The sequence below is a fragment of the Atractosteus spatula genome, chromosome 4, assembly GCF_055471065.1.
Source record: "Atractosteus spatula isolate fAtrSpa1 chromosome 4, fAtrSpa1.hap1, whole genome shotgun sequence".
NCBI classification, from domain to species: domain Eukaryota; kingdom Metazoa; phylum Chordata; class Actinopteri; order Semionotiformes; family Lepisosteidae; genus Atractosteus; species Atractosteus spatula.
The window spans coordinates 14,931,799-14,949,085 of NC_142709.1; the positions used below are offsets into that span (position 1 = coordinate 14,931,799).

The following is a 17,287-nucleotide window of genomic DNA, read 5'->3' on the forward strand; positions in this document are numbered from 1 at the left end:
TAGCATTTCTGGCTTGAACATGGGTGCTTCTTGGCAATTGGTTGTGCTGCTGGAGTTGAGTGATGATGGATGAGCAACTCCTCAATGCCGCCACAGGTCCTTTTTCATTTACTGACCCGCAGTATAATTGTAGAATGCTTAAAAACGGCAAACCTGTGAGCACAACTTGTCCAAAAAAAATGCCTTGGCACTTTTCATTCTCCGCTAGATGAAGCACAGAATGGAAAACCAGGCTTTAACATTTTTCAAGGGGTGAAAAAACTGTTTCTGAAGTGTTTCGGTATATACAAAACTTCAGCTTTGTGTATGTGAGGTCACTTTGACCTCAGTTTGTGTATATGAAGTCAAAGTTAGCATCCATGGTTAGACCCATCCGCAGGGAATAATGAATAATGAATCCGATTGTTCTTAAAACACAATGTAACCACAAATGATGTTGTAATCTCTATTGCAATCATATCAGGGAAGCACCCAAGTGATTGTAATATTTTTATTGTTTACTGTGTATTTTGTGTTTAATTACTGAACATAAAGTATATGGTATTGAAATTACAGTATTTATGGCACAAACCAGGTAAAAGGAATTTCCCTTGTTCCAATGTTTGATTTATAATTTCTTGTAGTGTATATTTTCAAATGTGTGCTATTGCTATATTTTTTATTACAAATTGTATTATGTTATTATTCTAATAAAATGGATTTAAAATGTTTTTTCACTAGGCAAAATGTCTTTATTTATAAATATCAAGACTGGTAATTCTCTTCATGTGTTCATGCAACACGTAATAAGGTTCTACCTTTGTTTCGACGTAAACAAAAAAGTGGAATTTGAAGATTGCCTAGATGGTTCTTCTCTCCAGTGTGGTGAAATATGGAGAACTAATTAATACTGCAATATATACATAATATATATATATTGTGTGTATATATACACTGGTCCTTAATATATACAGTATAAAAAAAGACTAGTCAGAATTAAACGAACTTTATGATACTCACAATATATCGAAGCACAGAAACCAGCTTGTGCACTATTACCAAGACAATAAAATAAGTGCAACATAATTGAAATAGTCAACATTGTTCTTGTTTTAGGCAAAATAATACAGAATTAATAATCAAAAACTATTACATAATATACACTTTGAAAATAAAATGCTTATAAATACAGCCATTATTACATAAGAGCATAGTCATTTGTACATTTCCCATAGCTTACATTTACAAGATACACAACACAAATGGCCTCCTTGGATCTTCCCATTTTCATCTTTACAAAAAGCTTGGTAATTTTGAGAGATCTTTTTTTAATAAAGGAGATCTTTGCCACTCCGAAAAAACTTTGAATCAGTTCAGTTATTTTCAGAATGTTCAAAATATTTCAAAGTACCTTCAGACATTTATAGATACTGTACTGTATATAACATTTGACTTAAGACATGTTTCGATATTGTGAAATGACTACAAAATATATTGTAGATCAAAAGTATAGCTTCATCACATCTATACACAAAATATTTTTTTCTAAATTGTCTCAAAATTTCTAAATGTGTTTAGTTTTTGGATCCAGAAAACCAATGCTGGACAAAACAGAGCAGCCATAAAATACTAAAATATTAATAAGGACCAAAGACAGTGTAAATACATTCATATTCTATGGATTTTCGCTTATTAACCCATAACAAACCATGAACACCAACCAGACTTCCCTGCCACACCAAAACAGATTGCAAAAGGTAGGCAATTTTTTTACATTTAAAAGAAAAAAATACAGATTTTTAATTTGTCATCCTACAAACAAATATAGACACTAGAAAAAAGAAGCAACCACTCGCACAGTCCACTTTCTTAAATTTCTTAAAGTCTTCGTTTGTCCTCAATTATCATTTACACTGTTTTTCGAATATACCAAGGCATTGAGATCAAAATCAAAGAGTAAAGTTTTCCTAATTAAAAAAAATATTTGTATACATTTTTTGAATATATATATGTTAAGAACTGCCCATTTTGTATTTTCATTTTTTTATGAAATCGCATGAACACAGATTAAGGCCATTAATTACATGCCAGCTTTCAGGCAGCTTTCTCTTGCACGTATTGATTACTACAGCTGTAGTTAAAATACTTCAAAAGACAGTTTCCAATGTTATTTTTTCCCCAAGGAATTTAGAGAAATTGCTGGAAAATACCACAGGTAGGGGAGGACAAATGTTACTACCCCTTTGCCCTTAAAGACAAAAATTGTGTTTCAAAAAGAACATGTTAGCACACACTGTTTAGCACAGGGTAAGAAAAATTTTTTCTGTGACTGCAGGACTGTACATTTACTGTAAGGTCCTTTGTCTGAAAGCTACAGTATGGCCTTTTCATTGGCACGATGGCTGTTTTATGAAGAACTGTTCAAAACAGAGAGCACTGTGACAGGTCACATATAACTTATTAAGGCACTCGGGACTCTGGTGATAAGACACATTACTTTTAAATACTCAGTACTCAGAAATATACACACACAGGTATATTAAGTAGCCTTTGGCAGAATTCAAAGTTTCTCTTAGCAGTTTTGGCAGAATTCACTTGCTAAAAACATGACATATTTTATATGTCTGTATTTAAGGACGGTAATGGATTTTGCTCATCTCTTGTGAGGTATATCTAAGATAATTAGCCCAAAAATAAACTAGAGCTGAAAAATCATACTGTATGACAAACAAGTAAAAACAAAAAAAGAGTAGAAAAAGTTACATTTAAAATAAAAATGACCATAGAGACAATATGATAATTGCTCAGACACATAGACACGTACTGTATATACTGTACACACATCGCTGTGGTTCAGACAAGAGTTTCCGGCAGCGTGTCTGTGTTGTCCGACGATAGAAGCTGCCAAATCTGCCACCTTTCTCTCTGCCAGTCCTGCCAGTCCTGCCCTGACATGTTCTTATTGTTCTGGCTCTCGCTGGAGCCAGCTTTGAGGGGATCGGGCCTGGGGGCACGGCTTAGCTGCTCCGAGTTCATTCCGGACAGGCTTGCGGAAGTGCCCCTGGGTGCCGTGGCCTCGATCCTGAGCCGACTCTCCGCCACGTGCGCTGGCGGCCCTGGAGACTGCTGTGGTTGGAGAGGGGGGGTGCCAGTCAGGGTTTGCCTGGAATGCCCAGGGTACGGTGGAGGAGGTCTACCCTCGTTTCTGTTGAGGTCCCCAACCCGAGCGTACATTGATTTCGGCTTGTACTGCAGGCTGGCGGGGTGTAAGTTTCTCTGCGGGATGTCCTCCGTGCTGCTCGAAGCAGAGTGCCCCTCCAGGTTTTGCTGGATGTGCTTCTTGCCTCCTTCAGCCTGTGAGCTGCTGCTAGCCCTCGTAACGGGAGGGTGAGGTCTGCACTCCGGGACCCCAGCTGTGGTTTGTGTCCGTCTCACTGGCTGCTTCCCATTGTCCACAATCTGGTTCTCCAGCCCCTCCACCGTCAGTCTGCCTGAGGAGGAGCAGCATCCTTCTTGTGCCGATCCAAACTCGCATACGTTTCCATGAGAACCTAAGACCAAAAAAAAGCTTCCTTACATCTTCTGATATCAAGAGGAGTACATTATATTCTCATTTTTTTTTTAAAAAAGAGTGGTCTTTTTGATTTATTACTAAAACACTGACATAGATGCTCTTTTCAGTGGATATTGAAGAGTGAAAAGACAAAAGCATTTGTCAAGGCCAGATCAAAGGTTTATTGAAGGTGACATGCTAATCACTAAATCACTAACTAAAGATTTAGGTTAACGTAGGTGGCATGCATCTTTTTGCAAGATCTCAAGTCTTTGTGTCTCTGCTCTCAGTTCTATTAGTTCCACATCATAAAATTCAAAAGGGTGACACATGGTATTAGGGAACTCTGCTCCTTGGACTCTGGTGTTTAATAAAGAATGGTCACACATTTATAATTATTCATATTCAGAACTCATTTCACTGTCATGCAGAGACAACAGACTTTCAATGGTTTTCACCTACAAAAGTGTAGACTAATGCAGATGCAAATACTGTAACTACTAAGAGCCCAAAGGTCTTGTTAGCTTGGGAAACTGTCACATTTAACAACACCAAGATAGAAACATAAATCCCAGTCATTCGTATTAAGCAGAAGACCATAAAACCACCATGAAGACCATGATCACTAGTTAGCATGAATTGGCAGATATACTGAGAGGCATTAAAAACATAACAAATGAACGTAGCAAGAAACATAATGCCGTGCAATTAAGGAGCCATCAATTAACACAACACAACATGTTGCTGTTGTGCCAGAGCAGATTGAGTCATAGGTCATCAAGGAAGACAACCTTGTGCCAACTCGCTTTTGGCCAATTTCTGTTGGCACGTGTTCATACCCAGGCATGACATGTGGACTATTTAGCATTTGTGGAATAGGTGCCGTTACACATGAACATTGTCACAACTGCATTCACATTTCTATTTCTGCAAACCATTCTGCCATTTACAGAATGCTGCATTACAAATGATGGCTTGTTGCTAATTTATCGTTCATGAAGTGTTGTTGTAAATGTATTATTGTAAATGAAGTTAATGAAATTATTATTATTAATGAAATGAATACTTCTGAAGAAGAACTGGAATCAAAACCCTTTGTTTTAATGACTCTTGGTATACTGTATTATAAAAGGGAAGGAAGTGTTAGTAATAGTTAGAGTCAGAATTCTTTGGAGCTTCTCATCACTTACAGCATGTTTCCAGTTTTTTATCTTACAAAATTCCACAATTGTTTTGTTAATCCTTTTTTTATTAATTAGAAACCAAAACCAGTATCTAGAGTGAATTCTGCAATGCTGTCAGCAAACACCTTTTCCCCTAATAACTGAGACGTGCTAAAGACATTATACCTGAAAGGCCTGGTTGCCTCAAACCTGACCTCAGTGTTGAATGCCAGGCTCCCCAAATATTATTGTGTTCATCTGAAATATCTGAAGAAAAAAGAACCATATTTGTTCTGTACTTTGTGCACTTTTAAAAGAGATTCACACACAACTTGTGTTCCTTTTAGTAAATATTAATGTTGAATTCAATGATTCATATTTATACTGTATACTGTTTAATCATATAAACTGTAACTAAAGAGGCAGAGTCTGTGTTGCTGACAAACAAGAAACTTTCAAAAAACAGGCTAGCCTTTCTGTACCTTTCTGTTTTGTTTTTTTTCCAGTATAGTCAATTGACAAGGCCAAAATACACTGTATAAATTCTAAATAAGATTAAATTAACTGTCTATGCTACAGTATGTGCCCCCTGTATGGAGAAAATTCTGTTAAATACCGTATGTTGTTGTGATTGTTGCACCTGTTGGTAACCAAGTTCTACAATACTTAAACCATGATGAAGATGGTAAACAACTTAAATTTAAATACAGTGCCTTGCAAAATATTCACCCCCTTTCAATGATATCCCATTTTGTTGAATTATAAATGAGGCATACAGTACATAATATATAATATATATATATAAAATGAATATTTTAATCAAAACCAGTGTGCTCAAAGTGAAGTGTACCACAAAGTGGTAAAAAAGTCAGCAAACACCGCAAAGAAAGAAGGCTCCATGTACTGCCCCAAGGTGGTGAATACTTTGGCAATTAACACATTTTAGTTTTTATTTTTCTTTGCCGTTTCTGATTTTGTAATTCAACAAAATGGGATGTCACTAGGAATGAATATCTTTGTGAAGCACTGTATATTTCTCCTGTTCACCTGCCTGACTTTTTCAAAGGGCTGAGGGGAGAAATGTCTCTTATACTCATGAGCTGGGCATAACTGTGCTGGAGGTCAGCTTCATTCCAGAGGCCTATAGTGAATTAAACATTGACATAAAATACGTTCTTTACAGTAGTACAGCTTTACAAGAAAGAGTTGTCTAACTAGGTATTGATATAATTCCCAAATATTACTGTCACAAATTACAAACAGCTTAATAGTAAATATGTTTTCATGGTAGATCATTTAACAAGACCTAACATACAGTATATAAACACATCTTGCATAGGCCAATGAAGACCCTAACCACAAAAGAATGTAAAAGTTGTTCATAGAGGTCATGGTACAAAGTGCTCTTTTCCATGAGCCAACAGATTTTATCATTTTATTTTTTAAGGAGAAGCTCATAAAAAGCAATTTGAAAGCCCAGCTGGAGAGCTCTACTAGGGATTGGGAAAACTTTGTTCATTATGTGTTAGGGTTAAATGCTTCATTGAGAACAGTTAGGAGCGCACAATTTCTCCTTCCAGATTTTTCATTATTCTTGGCAACTTTTACAGCCATTAGATTCCTTAAACGGCGCATTTTTAGGTGCCATGAAAGTACTTTGGCATTTATTCAAACGTGCTGTCACATGAAAATACTACATATTTGCCTTTGGACTAGTTTCATGTGTTTCATTTGTAGATGTACAGTTACTTGATGATTTCATACAGCTTTCTTTTCTACTACGCTTCGATCAAAATAAAATCCAAATTTCATCATTGTTACAGAGAACCTGGCTTTTGGAAAGAAATATCGTTCATCAAAAATAAATCTCACAAAGGGCCGGTAATAGGAAGGGTAGGATGACCCATGGTCCTTCTCTACCTTTTCCAGCCCACTGCCCCAGGGCCAGCTCCCTGGACTTGCTCTTCAGGTGTCCGACTAGCGTGTACTGCTCAGGCACTCGGAACAGCTTCTCCGAGCTGGGGCTGACGTCTTCGTTCTGCTGAAAGAGGAGCCGCTCCGACAGCACTGGCGAGTTGTTGTCATAGGGGGACACCTCCCCACTCGAGATTTTATTCGAGTCCGTGGAGGAGTGCCTTTCAGCCAGGGAGAACGCGGCGCCTGATCTCATCAGTTCTGGGCTTCTGCGAAAGATTTAACCATTCAATTAAGACGACGGCGATGGGTTTCGCCACCTTACAGTGTCTGTTGTTTAATTAATTCATTTTACAGACTACAGGAGCTGACTTCAAATTCTTAAAGTACATTAATGATAAAAAGGTATCTAAAGCAAATGAAAATGCAGGATAGTTACAGTGAATGGAGTGTGTGTTGAAGTAAGCCAACCACTAGATGGAGAGCAAGAGTTTCTTTAACATCAGCCTCTGGCATGAAGATCAACACATGCTGTTTTTATGCAGGAGGATAGTAGTGTTTTTTAAAAAGCTTTTAATTTCAGACCAGGAGACAAAAACTGAACTCACGATGACTGTGAAGCTTTTCTGCGCAGTAGATAGTCAACAACATCAGGGTCTGTTTCCAATAAACTCATGAGAACCTCATTCTGGAGATCAGGAGGGACCTAATAAGGGAATAATATGTAACACAATTACTGCCTAGGTCTTGTGTATTTTATCAAATTCAATCTTATTCATATGACTTTTAACAGAGAAAGATGAAGCAACAGAAAACCTTTTCTCATTTCTATGTAATAGAATTTTGGATATATTTTTCCATGTGAGTACTGAGAACAGACAACATTTTAAACTGATTTGACCTATCTGATCAGTTGTTCTCAAGTCTTCCTGTGTTCCTCTCTTCTGTAACTTGGTCCAATTCTCTGACTCTCAACAGCCAACAATCCCAGATCAATGGTTTAAGAGGACTTCTTGGTTTTAAAAGAAGCTTGTGTTATCAACTCAAATGGCTTAAAATTAAAAATTGGGCTTTATATTAATGGAAGTATACATTTATCTAAAGCATAGATCAAATATTTCTTCTGTAATTCTTAGCCTCAGGCATTTATTTTTTTTGGACATCTCATTGAATTGAAAATCTCCCTCACTGCTTTTGTGATGTTTTTACCAGGTTTAAAGATTTGACATACATGTAATATGGCACAATCAATGCTTTCTTGTGAAACAAACAGGAAAGGTTATTGTGCAATTGTTCATACAATTCCTTTTCTGTCCTTTTGATTAGCATGAGAAGTGATAACACTTAGCAATAATGTCTGTATAGAATCATAAAACATGATTGTCACGAAGTGTTTTTCAGGACCCTATGCAGACGGCAGAATCTGGAGGAGAGTGAGACAAACACCGGAAAAAAAAAGACTAGGATAGAAGAACAGGGGGGCGTGGCCAAGGTGCGCTGGTGCGCGGGGGGCGTGGCCAAGGCAAACAAGACCGAAGGGAGTCCATAGGAATGTGGTTGATCAAAAGTCCAGAGCCGGGTAATCCATCCTTGACAGACACGACAGAAGCTAAAAGCGGGAGCGGGATCCGGAGAAGGGTTGGGGGAATAAAAAGGGGTAACGGGGCCAGGCGCTCCCAGCCCTGGACCCAGATGGTCATGACGCCGTTGCGAAGCCTATGCCGTCGAGCCTCTCCTGGACTCGCTGGTAGGCGGGCTTCCAGGCGTCCATCTTCCAAAGCTGAGCCTAGATTGGTGGGAGCATCTGGCTTTGGTAGGAAGGGGGCTGGAACAGGAGGCAGGTCCAGAAAATCAAAGATAAACAAGAAAGGGCTGGAGCGTCCTTAAGAGGAGGGGCTTACGATCATGACAGTGATATTACAGTCCGTATAACAGATGTAAATGATAACAAACCATTCATTCTCTTTGTTGTTTTGTGTACACCATGTACAGTTTACCATCCCCAAGGACTCAGATCAAAAGGTTCCATGGTGGATGTATTCATATTTTGTTGTTTTCAGACAAAAAAGGCTATAGTTCACAAAGTTTTATAGCTCTGAATGCACTTTAAAGTACAGTATCTAGAAATAAATTAATCAAACATACTTTATTTGGAAATGTTCTTAAAACTTTTCATTCCAATGTGAACTAATCACCCACTATATAGTTTATTTGAGCACAGCTAAATATAGTGAATTTCCTCCAACTTTTAAGATGTGCCATCTTATCTCACTAAACCAATGTCCTCCCCCTTGATTTTGTTATGTAATCAGATAATGCATTTCAACTCTAAGGCTCATAAATGTGGCAATCTCCAAAAAAGGACTGAAATGGATGAAATGTTACAGGGACAAATGACAGAGTGACTGCGGGACACGATTTCAACCACAGCCCCCAGCCTTGCTTCAACTGGCCTCAACGTGTTGACAATGTGTGGAGAAGAGAAACAAGGTCGGATTATACAGGCACTGCCATTAAACAGGCTATTTCCAAGAAACCACAATCCATTAATCTCCTACAAAGCTGTCAATACATTTTAGGAAGAATCAAAAAAGAAACAATTAAAAGCTCGGTTAGCTCATAAAGCCTCTGGCACCAGTTCAAGTTCTTATTGTTACTACTGGCTCCAGCTAGCCTTTGTTCTCAGCCAGCTCTTTTCCTGCTTTTCTCGCACCACAGAGCAATGCTTCCTTTCTGTAAGACAGACATACAGTATTGACGTATTAAGCCCTCTAAGCCCTAAACCAAAACATCTCTCAGTCTTACCAAAGGAATGCACGAGCAACATGAATTTGTGTGTTTTCTGCTCTGACATTTTCATTAAGAAAAAAAATCTTTCACGATGGACAAGAATGTGATACTCTGGCATTTCTGTTTGGTGACTTTTCAAATTATCCAATATAAGTTTCTAGTTGGAAGAAGATGAAAGGATCTGATACCTTAATTGGTTTCCATCTCAATATCATATTCTAACACTTCAAGTGCACTTACTATTTCTCAAACGTTTCTGGATACCTACGTGAACATTACCACTGTATAATACTGTATGTTGTTGAGTGCTACTGCCAGCAATATTTAATCTTAATTTTCATGTGTTTTGCTTTGTATGGTTTTAAAAAAGCATGTCAACATACAGTAGGATTAAAGTTACTACTTCTGAGAAGCAATAATAAAATAATAAAATAATGCAAATAACTCTGTCAGCTTGAAGGGTCAGCTTGACCTTAAGATTCCACTGCTGCAGTTTTATCGAATTTCTTGGAGTATACAAATATATACTAGTATACACTAAGGTTTTTGATGAAAATAGAATTTTATTGTGTGAGAGATATAATCTGGCACAGTTTGTACAGAACTACATAAATCAAAAATGTCTCGAAACAGTCAAAATGTTTCTTTATAACCAAATACACAGGCGTCCCACCAAACCCCCTCAGAACAGTTAGGTTAGATTAGACTTGAAAAACATTAAAGGGGAAGATTGTTTAATGCATAACACATCTTTCGTTTAAGGAGAAAATCTGAAATCATTGCTGCTGTACTGGAAGTGGAATAAAAGAGATATAGTAAAATAAAGGTCACAGGATACTGCAGAAGATTCATTTACACACCAGACCACCATGTAGCTCTTAAAAATCTTGGTACCCGTAAAAGCTAATCATAAAGGATGCGAACCAATTACTGCCGTGAAGATCTAGCTTTGATCCTGTGTGCGTATTTAACAACTAGGTTCTTTGTCTAGAATCGAATTAGGCCTTAATTCCAGTAAGAAAAAATCACCACCCCATTTAAAACTAATGTTTAAACCTACACAGGTCTGAAATGTGTAATTTGCAGAAGTAAATTGTAGTTATTTAATTGACCAATGTTTCACTCCAATTTTTGCAATACGATTGTGTTTAATTATGGTTATTAGTCTAATACATTCTACCATTTACATATACTTTTTTATGGTACCTGTGAATGTGAAAAGAAAAGATATAGAAGAAACAAGAAAAAATATCTTCAGAAATCTCTGAACCTTATTTGAAATCCCATAATTTGATAAACACTCTGGTTTTAATAAATATCCCTTTTTATTAAAACTGCTATTGTGCAACCTTTTAAATGTCCTACAAACTTTCACAACCAATCATCAAACACCAATGCTGTTTGAATATAAAAGAAATCTATAAAAACAAGTACAGGAGTGGTTTGAAAACAGTCATTTGCACAATATCTGATGTAATACTGTATATCCTTGTAATGACTGGTCTATACTTATCATTTAAAGTACCACGTTACTCAGTGAATAGTAGAGAAATAATTAACTGTAGTTCTACAGTCCGATAGTTAGGGGTACATAGAGTATATGAAAGAATTGCCTCTAAACCTGTCAGAAATTAGTCCATACATACCCAGGTTATTGGGTGATATCCTAAACATGTTTAAAGAATGTTTTACAGAGGTTATTAATCTTTGTGGGGTTAAACTGTTGATGAAAAATTAATTTCTGGCTGGATTTGGATTTAAGAAGTCACAAAAATTAGGTGGAGTCTCTGCAAATGAAGTTTCTCAAATATTATAATGGAACTAAAATGTACCTAAGCTGCCAGCTAATGTAACACATAAATTTTGCTGACAAAATGAGATCTTTTAAGCAGATCAGCCATCACCATCGGCAAACCTTTAAAAGGGACTGTGGGAAAAAACATCATCTAACCAAAGCTACAGTATAATTGCAGCAAGGATATTGCCTTCAGCAACAATATGTGAATCACATTTTTTCACAAAGAAAATGAGAGTTTCTGTCCTCGTTACCCCCTGCAAATTATGTGAACATCTACAGTAATTAGTAGCAGGTAGTGAATGATCTAAAATATGACCTGGAGCCTCTCTCAAGAAAACCATGCCATATGGTTATTACAGTGTTATCCTCTGTGTCTGTCTCAAGCTGTTTTCAGAGGACTGTGTCTTCCAGGCCAGCAAGCATGTTACCAGTTGTATTATTCATATTCTCCATGAACAGAATAACTTACAGTATGAGTATCGAAAAAAGATTTCTTTACATTTCCCAGATGTATTTAGAGCAATAAACTGTACATGTTTGCTGGTAGAACAGCCAGCCCTTCCTCAACATAAGAATAGAAATAGAAATGTGAATATTTTATGAACATACAATTGATGTGTCAAGTTTATCGTCAAGCATACCAGGCTTGTTCATAACTCTTCTATTCTTCAGAATTATCATAGTTTATCCCCTTGAGTGAAGAGATGAATATAATAAAAAGTTTTCCCATTCACCGTGAGTACTGCAGACTGAAATGCTTCTCCAGTGCAGTTATGGTTCCACTTTACAACACACAGGCTGGAGTAGTTTAGTGTAGTAGTCTGAATAAGTCAGGCTAACCACAAGTCAATCAAAGGAATTTAGAACAAAAGCTTCAGAGGAGAGCAAACCATAATCTTGCCCACTTCCAGTCTTTTGTGTATAAATACCATCCCCACCACATGCACATTCTTTTGTGCTCAAGAAGAATGACCTACCTTATGGTCAGCTGCATCTTTTCACTCCTATCTGCATCCTTCCAAAAGATTCACACTACTTCTGTCTGTTTATTGTTTCATGGATCTCCTGACTGATTCAGAGGATGATTCCCTCCATGAAATTGACTATCTCACCTCAGAATGCTTTTCCCAACCAAACCCTCTGCAACTCCTGTCCCCTCAGCCTCTGTAGCCGTGGGCATCATTGCTTAGCTTCCAGCGCTTGAATCTCCTTATTCTCACTGGCCTCCAGCCCAGCTCCACCAGTCCACACATGGTGGTCCCCTCACTGCCCCATCCATGGATCTCCCTCTGCTATCCACCCACTCAGCTCCTGACTGCATCTGTTACATGCCTGGAGTAACATGGCTTGGCCCTCCACCTCAAAACCCCAGATATTCTAAACTCGACAGTGGTTTGGCTCCATTCAGCCCAAAAGAGGAAGTCACCTTTTCCCTTTCCAACTCCAAGACGCAACTCTTTGCTCTCTGTCTCCCCAGACTCCACAGAAAACAACCTGCTTTCCTGAGATGCCATAACTTCTGCCTTTCTGCCTCAGCTCCTGAAGATGTTGCCCCAAGACAGTTCTACTGCAACCGCGCCCGTGGGTGCGCCCCTCGTTCCCATCTCAATGCTAAACCTTTCTCTCCCTTCTTCACTCTCAATCTCCCTTCCTGCTGTCAATGCCCAGTCAGATCTTTCACATCTCCTACAGTATCTGTTCTACCTGCCCCTTTTTCATTCATAAGGTGTTCTACATACTGCACCTTTGGGAAACTCGTCTATGTTTTTATCTCTTTTCCTTCCTCTTTCTGCTATCCCCACAGGAGCCCACCTAGGTACTGATGCTCGCTCTGCCCCACCTGGTGGCCTTTTTGTTCACAATCCTTACAGCCCAGGCGGCAGTGATGGCTCACCCTTTACCTGCTCGACCACCTCCTATTCCACTTCATTCTCTGCCTTTATCCAAGACCTTTAAGTCAGTCAAAATTCCACCTCCTCAGAATGTCCGTACCTTCCCTACCTGTCATATATACCCTCCCTTTCCCATTAAATAATCCATGCTGCAAACTTGATCCAAATAAAAGTCTCTCATAAAATAGCAAAGCTGAGACAGTAGATTACGTGGCTTCCAATTGTAAATCTGAAAATTCCAAAAATCAGACTTTCACTGCATACATGCTTGCTGTTGATTAAAGCACTAACAAAACTGACACAGAAAAGTTATCTGTTTTTATTCTGGGAGTAAATTCAGATTTACTGTTACTAAAGAGCTTTTAGGGAGTTGTAGTCATGTGTGACACCACTGAAATTAAATCACATATTTCAGAAATTCAAGAGGCATAAATCAATTTGCATTGCTGTGACAAAAATTAGTAGGGTTGGGTCACCAGCCCAGTCCTGCTGTGAAGGAGGAAAATGTCCCACTACATTATATAACAGGAAGCTCTATATGAGAATGTATTGAAGATTAACCTCATAATTGACACAATAACAAAAAAAAGGGCTAGTCAAGATCACAACATATTCCAGGTATTTCCTTAGGATTTCAACACAAAATATGGTGCTTATCATAGGAAAACTAATGGTTGGGTCTTGGGTTGGGTAGGAAGTACTCAACATATTTTTTTAGATATAAGGAGAAATAGAAACTTTTTTGTTATAAAAAGGAGAGAAGTATCGTGAGCTCTGAAGAAAGTGTGCAATCTTACATTTCCATGTAACGTAACTGAGAATCTCATCAAGTTAAATGTAAAAATGCGAGGCAGCAAATAAGTCATAACATATTGTAGATGCATGACAGTGTGAAAGTGCTTCATTGCAATTCGATTTTGTAGGATAATTTCAGCTTCCGCAGTACAGGATTGGCTGCTAAATTCAATTCTCAGAATCTGAGCACTGCTTCTGTGATTTTAACAAAAACTAATTTTATTTTCAACTTCTCTAGTCCACTTGGTAACGGCACGGACAGTACTGGAGGACACTGAACTGGAATGGACTATAATTGTCGAGTAATGGAGAACTCAGGGCAGAGTTTCATTCTGCTGGCACTGCAGAGTTTTACCCCCTTCCTGCTAGACAGGTTCCCACAGCTTCACCTTCAAGCTGCCTGGATCTTCTCGATGTTGTGAAGCAATGTGTGAACATCTGTTTTCTTTGCTGAAAATCTACAAGCCCCCCCAAAGATCATGATACACTACACCCCATTCCGAAGATTGCTTCTGCATAAAACATGTCCCCGGAGAAAGATAAGCTTGTCACATGAAAAGGGTAACACGTCTGTTTAAGAACTGAACCTTCTCAGATCAGGAATTAGGTGCAATACATCAATCTGTCATTTTCTAGTCACTTTATCCACTACAGGGTCGCTGGGGAGCTGGAGCCTCTCCAAGCAAGCAATGGACACAAGGCAAGATAAGGTATAAAAATAAATTCAATGTGATTCACATATTGTTGCTGAAAAATTCTTATTTATTCTGAAGTAATTGATACTACAGTATGCACACATAGAAACAATGTCTCTATACATACTGCGTGCTTTAAATATAATTCCATTTCTAACTGTAATTACTTTTATTAACTTTTAATAACTTAATTCAAAACATGGTTAAGTTTAGTGAAATATAAAGAGAAATGATGAATAATTGTAAATATACTGTAGAGGATGAAAAATATGGTGAAATTGTCAATGATACTCCTGATCTAGTGTAGTTGTAGATATCAGAATGATATCAAAATGACATTTGACATCTGTCAATGTTCAAAAAGAAGGAGAAATAAAGTGCATTAATAAAGTTAATGCTAATGATGAAGCTGCTACGCACCATGAAAAGGGCTTCATATGTGGCGATCATCCTCTGGACGACAGCGATGATGGCTGTGCTCTCCTCGGCCCGTGCTGAGCTTTGTACAGAGAACTCTTTGTCTGAGTTCTTCTGCTTGTGCAGCAGGTTGGGGCCAAATATTGTGGCCAAGTTGAGCGACGTCATTTTGTTCCCAGTGATCTAAACCAATGAACACATACATGTAAAGGCAAGCACACAGGACACTCATCCTTGCGCCAGAGAACAAGATTTCTTTTCACATTTTAATCCCCTACGCAGTGCCAACATCTATAAACCTCAGAGGTTCAGTTCCAAGAGATTAAATGAGGACATGGGTATGTCAACATGCCTGCTCTGGCAATTTCAGTACAATAAAAATGGAATCAACTTGTTGACTTCCTTGGCCTGCAGCCATACCAGTGGCAGAGAGGGTCAAGTATGACTGGGTCTACTTTGTGCTTACATAGGACAAGCACCAGGAGATGTGTTAGTACACAAGGCGGAACTCTTCCCTTTGGACCAGAAAAGTACTACAGTAAACGCTTTGATTTTTGACACATCTGATTTTCTTCAAACGACAGTTAGCTAAGAAGCCAAATAAAGACCTTTGTAACTAGACAGAATTTTATTCTGACTAGGAAATCGTAAAGGAGTTATTTATCCACCCACCCATTTTCTAACTGATTTATCCAGTTCAGGATCGCTGAACAGAACGCCAGTCCATCACAGGGCACACACAGACACGCATATTCCCATCAGGGCCAATTTTTCAGAAGCCAATTAACCTCCCAGTATGTCTTTGGACTGTGGGAGGAAACCCATGAGAGCACAGGAAGAAGATACATACTCCACACTCCCCGCACTATGAGGCAGCAATGCTAACCACTGCACACCTGTGCCAACCCTGAAGGAGTTATTTATTTAATTTTTAATACATCAAGCGTACACAGATTTTATTTCACAGTGAATGGCTTAGTAGGTCCAGTCCATAAAGTTTGGAAGAGAGAAGGCACTATCACAATACCAAGAAGAACACTGGGTTTAAGTATATTAAGTTTTAACTTACAGATGTACTGTACAGGTCTACGTTTTCACCATAAATTACCTTCATTTACCAAAGCTTGTATTCATGTAAAAAAAAGGAAACCACTTGTTGTGATGTGTTTAGGCAATAAATGAGACATTGAAGACATGGAATTAAAAAGGCATGGTGAATTTGCTGATCTTTTTCCCAACCATGAAATTGGTCAGTTTTTGGCTTAATAGTGTTGAGCTCTGCAATTTAGTTTCTGGAATATGATCATAGATAGAACACTGTGTGGGAAAGTTCAACAGAATTGAATGTTCTGTTCTCCCTTGGTATGAACTCCCTTGTGAACTCAACTATGTCTGTCACCTTGTCACCTTCACTTGCCGCAGTATAATTCTGATGTCTCTTTCACACAGCACTGCTCCACAAAGTACAATCTTTATCAACGGATAAACAGAGCTAAGTTCTTAATGCCTCATTGTTTATAAGCAGTGTATGATCCAGTTTAAGAACCACAGAACTGGAGATATACCATGACTTTTTTACAATGAAACCACAATCTAATTTGCCTTTTTTACAACACAAAATGAAGATTTTGATTGTTGAAAGGGTGCCTATTGGGTATGGGAAATATTTAAAATACTTTAGTCAATTGCATTTAAGGTCTTAGCAAAAGTAATTCACTCTGATTGTACATCATTTCATTCATCTGGATCTATTAGTCAGAGCACGAAGAAAGTAGAGGTGAGTAAAGTGAAAGTGAGAGGTGATGCTACCTCTTGGCCGTTCTTATCAAACATGTCCTCAGCGTGGGCAGCAACTGTGGACAGGAACTCCAGGAGTCTGTGAAGAGTGTCACAGTTACAGGGAGGTAGAAGGTAAACGAGAAGCTGTAGTGCGCTTTGCTGCTCATTGGATTCCATCACTGTGGACAAAAGCAACAACAAAATTAAGTCACACTTTGCTGAAGTGTATTGGCCTGCTACAGCAATTGCTTTTATTCAGTGCGTTCATCCCACAGGCTCCCAAAGCACTTCAAGAGGGTCCCACTTCACCCATCCCTGAAGTGTAGCACCAGAAAGTTCCTTCACCAGCTGAAATAAGGAGGAACTTTAGGGAGGCCAGACTGTACTGCACAAGCCCAGATAAGATTTAGCCGTGACATCAAGGTTAATGCCCTTTCTCTTGCAAACCGTGCCATGGAATCTATAGTAACCAAGTAGCCAGCACCTTGGTTTAACTTCTTATCCGAAGGACT

The 17,287-nt window shown here is 38.4% G+C and overlaps 1 protein-coding gene across 3 annotated transcripts in view; it reads right to left on the bottom strand.

Moving 5' to 3' along the window:
* Window positions 1-968: 968 nt before the first annotated feature.
* The window catches only part of LOC148835895 (rho GTPase-activating protein 6-like), a 164,196-nt gene continuing 147,877 nt past the window's right edge, over window positions 969-17,287 (bottom strand). For 2 of the 3 annotated variants that reach the window (XM_088914752.1, XM_088914753.1), the window contains exons 8-13: window positions 16,806-16,954; window positions 15,000-15,179; window positions 7,218-7,315; window positions 6,616-6,878; window positions 4,882-4,962; window positions 969-3,530 (exon numbers count right to left, since the gene is read on the bottom strand). In XM_088914752.1, coding sequence (XP_088770878.1) covers window positions 2,833-3,530; window positions 4,882-4,962; window positions 6,616-6,878; window positions 7,218-7,315; window positions 15,000-15,179; window positions 16,806-16,954 — 1,469 coding nt within the window. In that variant the 3' untranslated portion in view covers window positions 969-2,832. The remainder of the gene's footprint in view (window positions 3,531-4,881; window positions 4,963-6,615; window positions 6,879-7,217; window positions 7,316-14,999; window positions 15,180-16,805; window positions 16,955-17,287) is intronic. The other variant, XM_088914754.1, reaches the window with a different exon arrangement.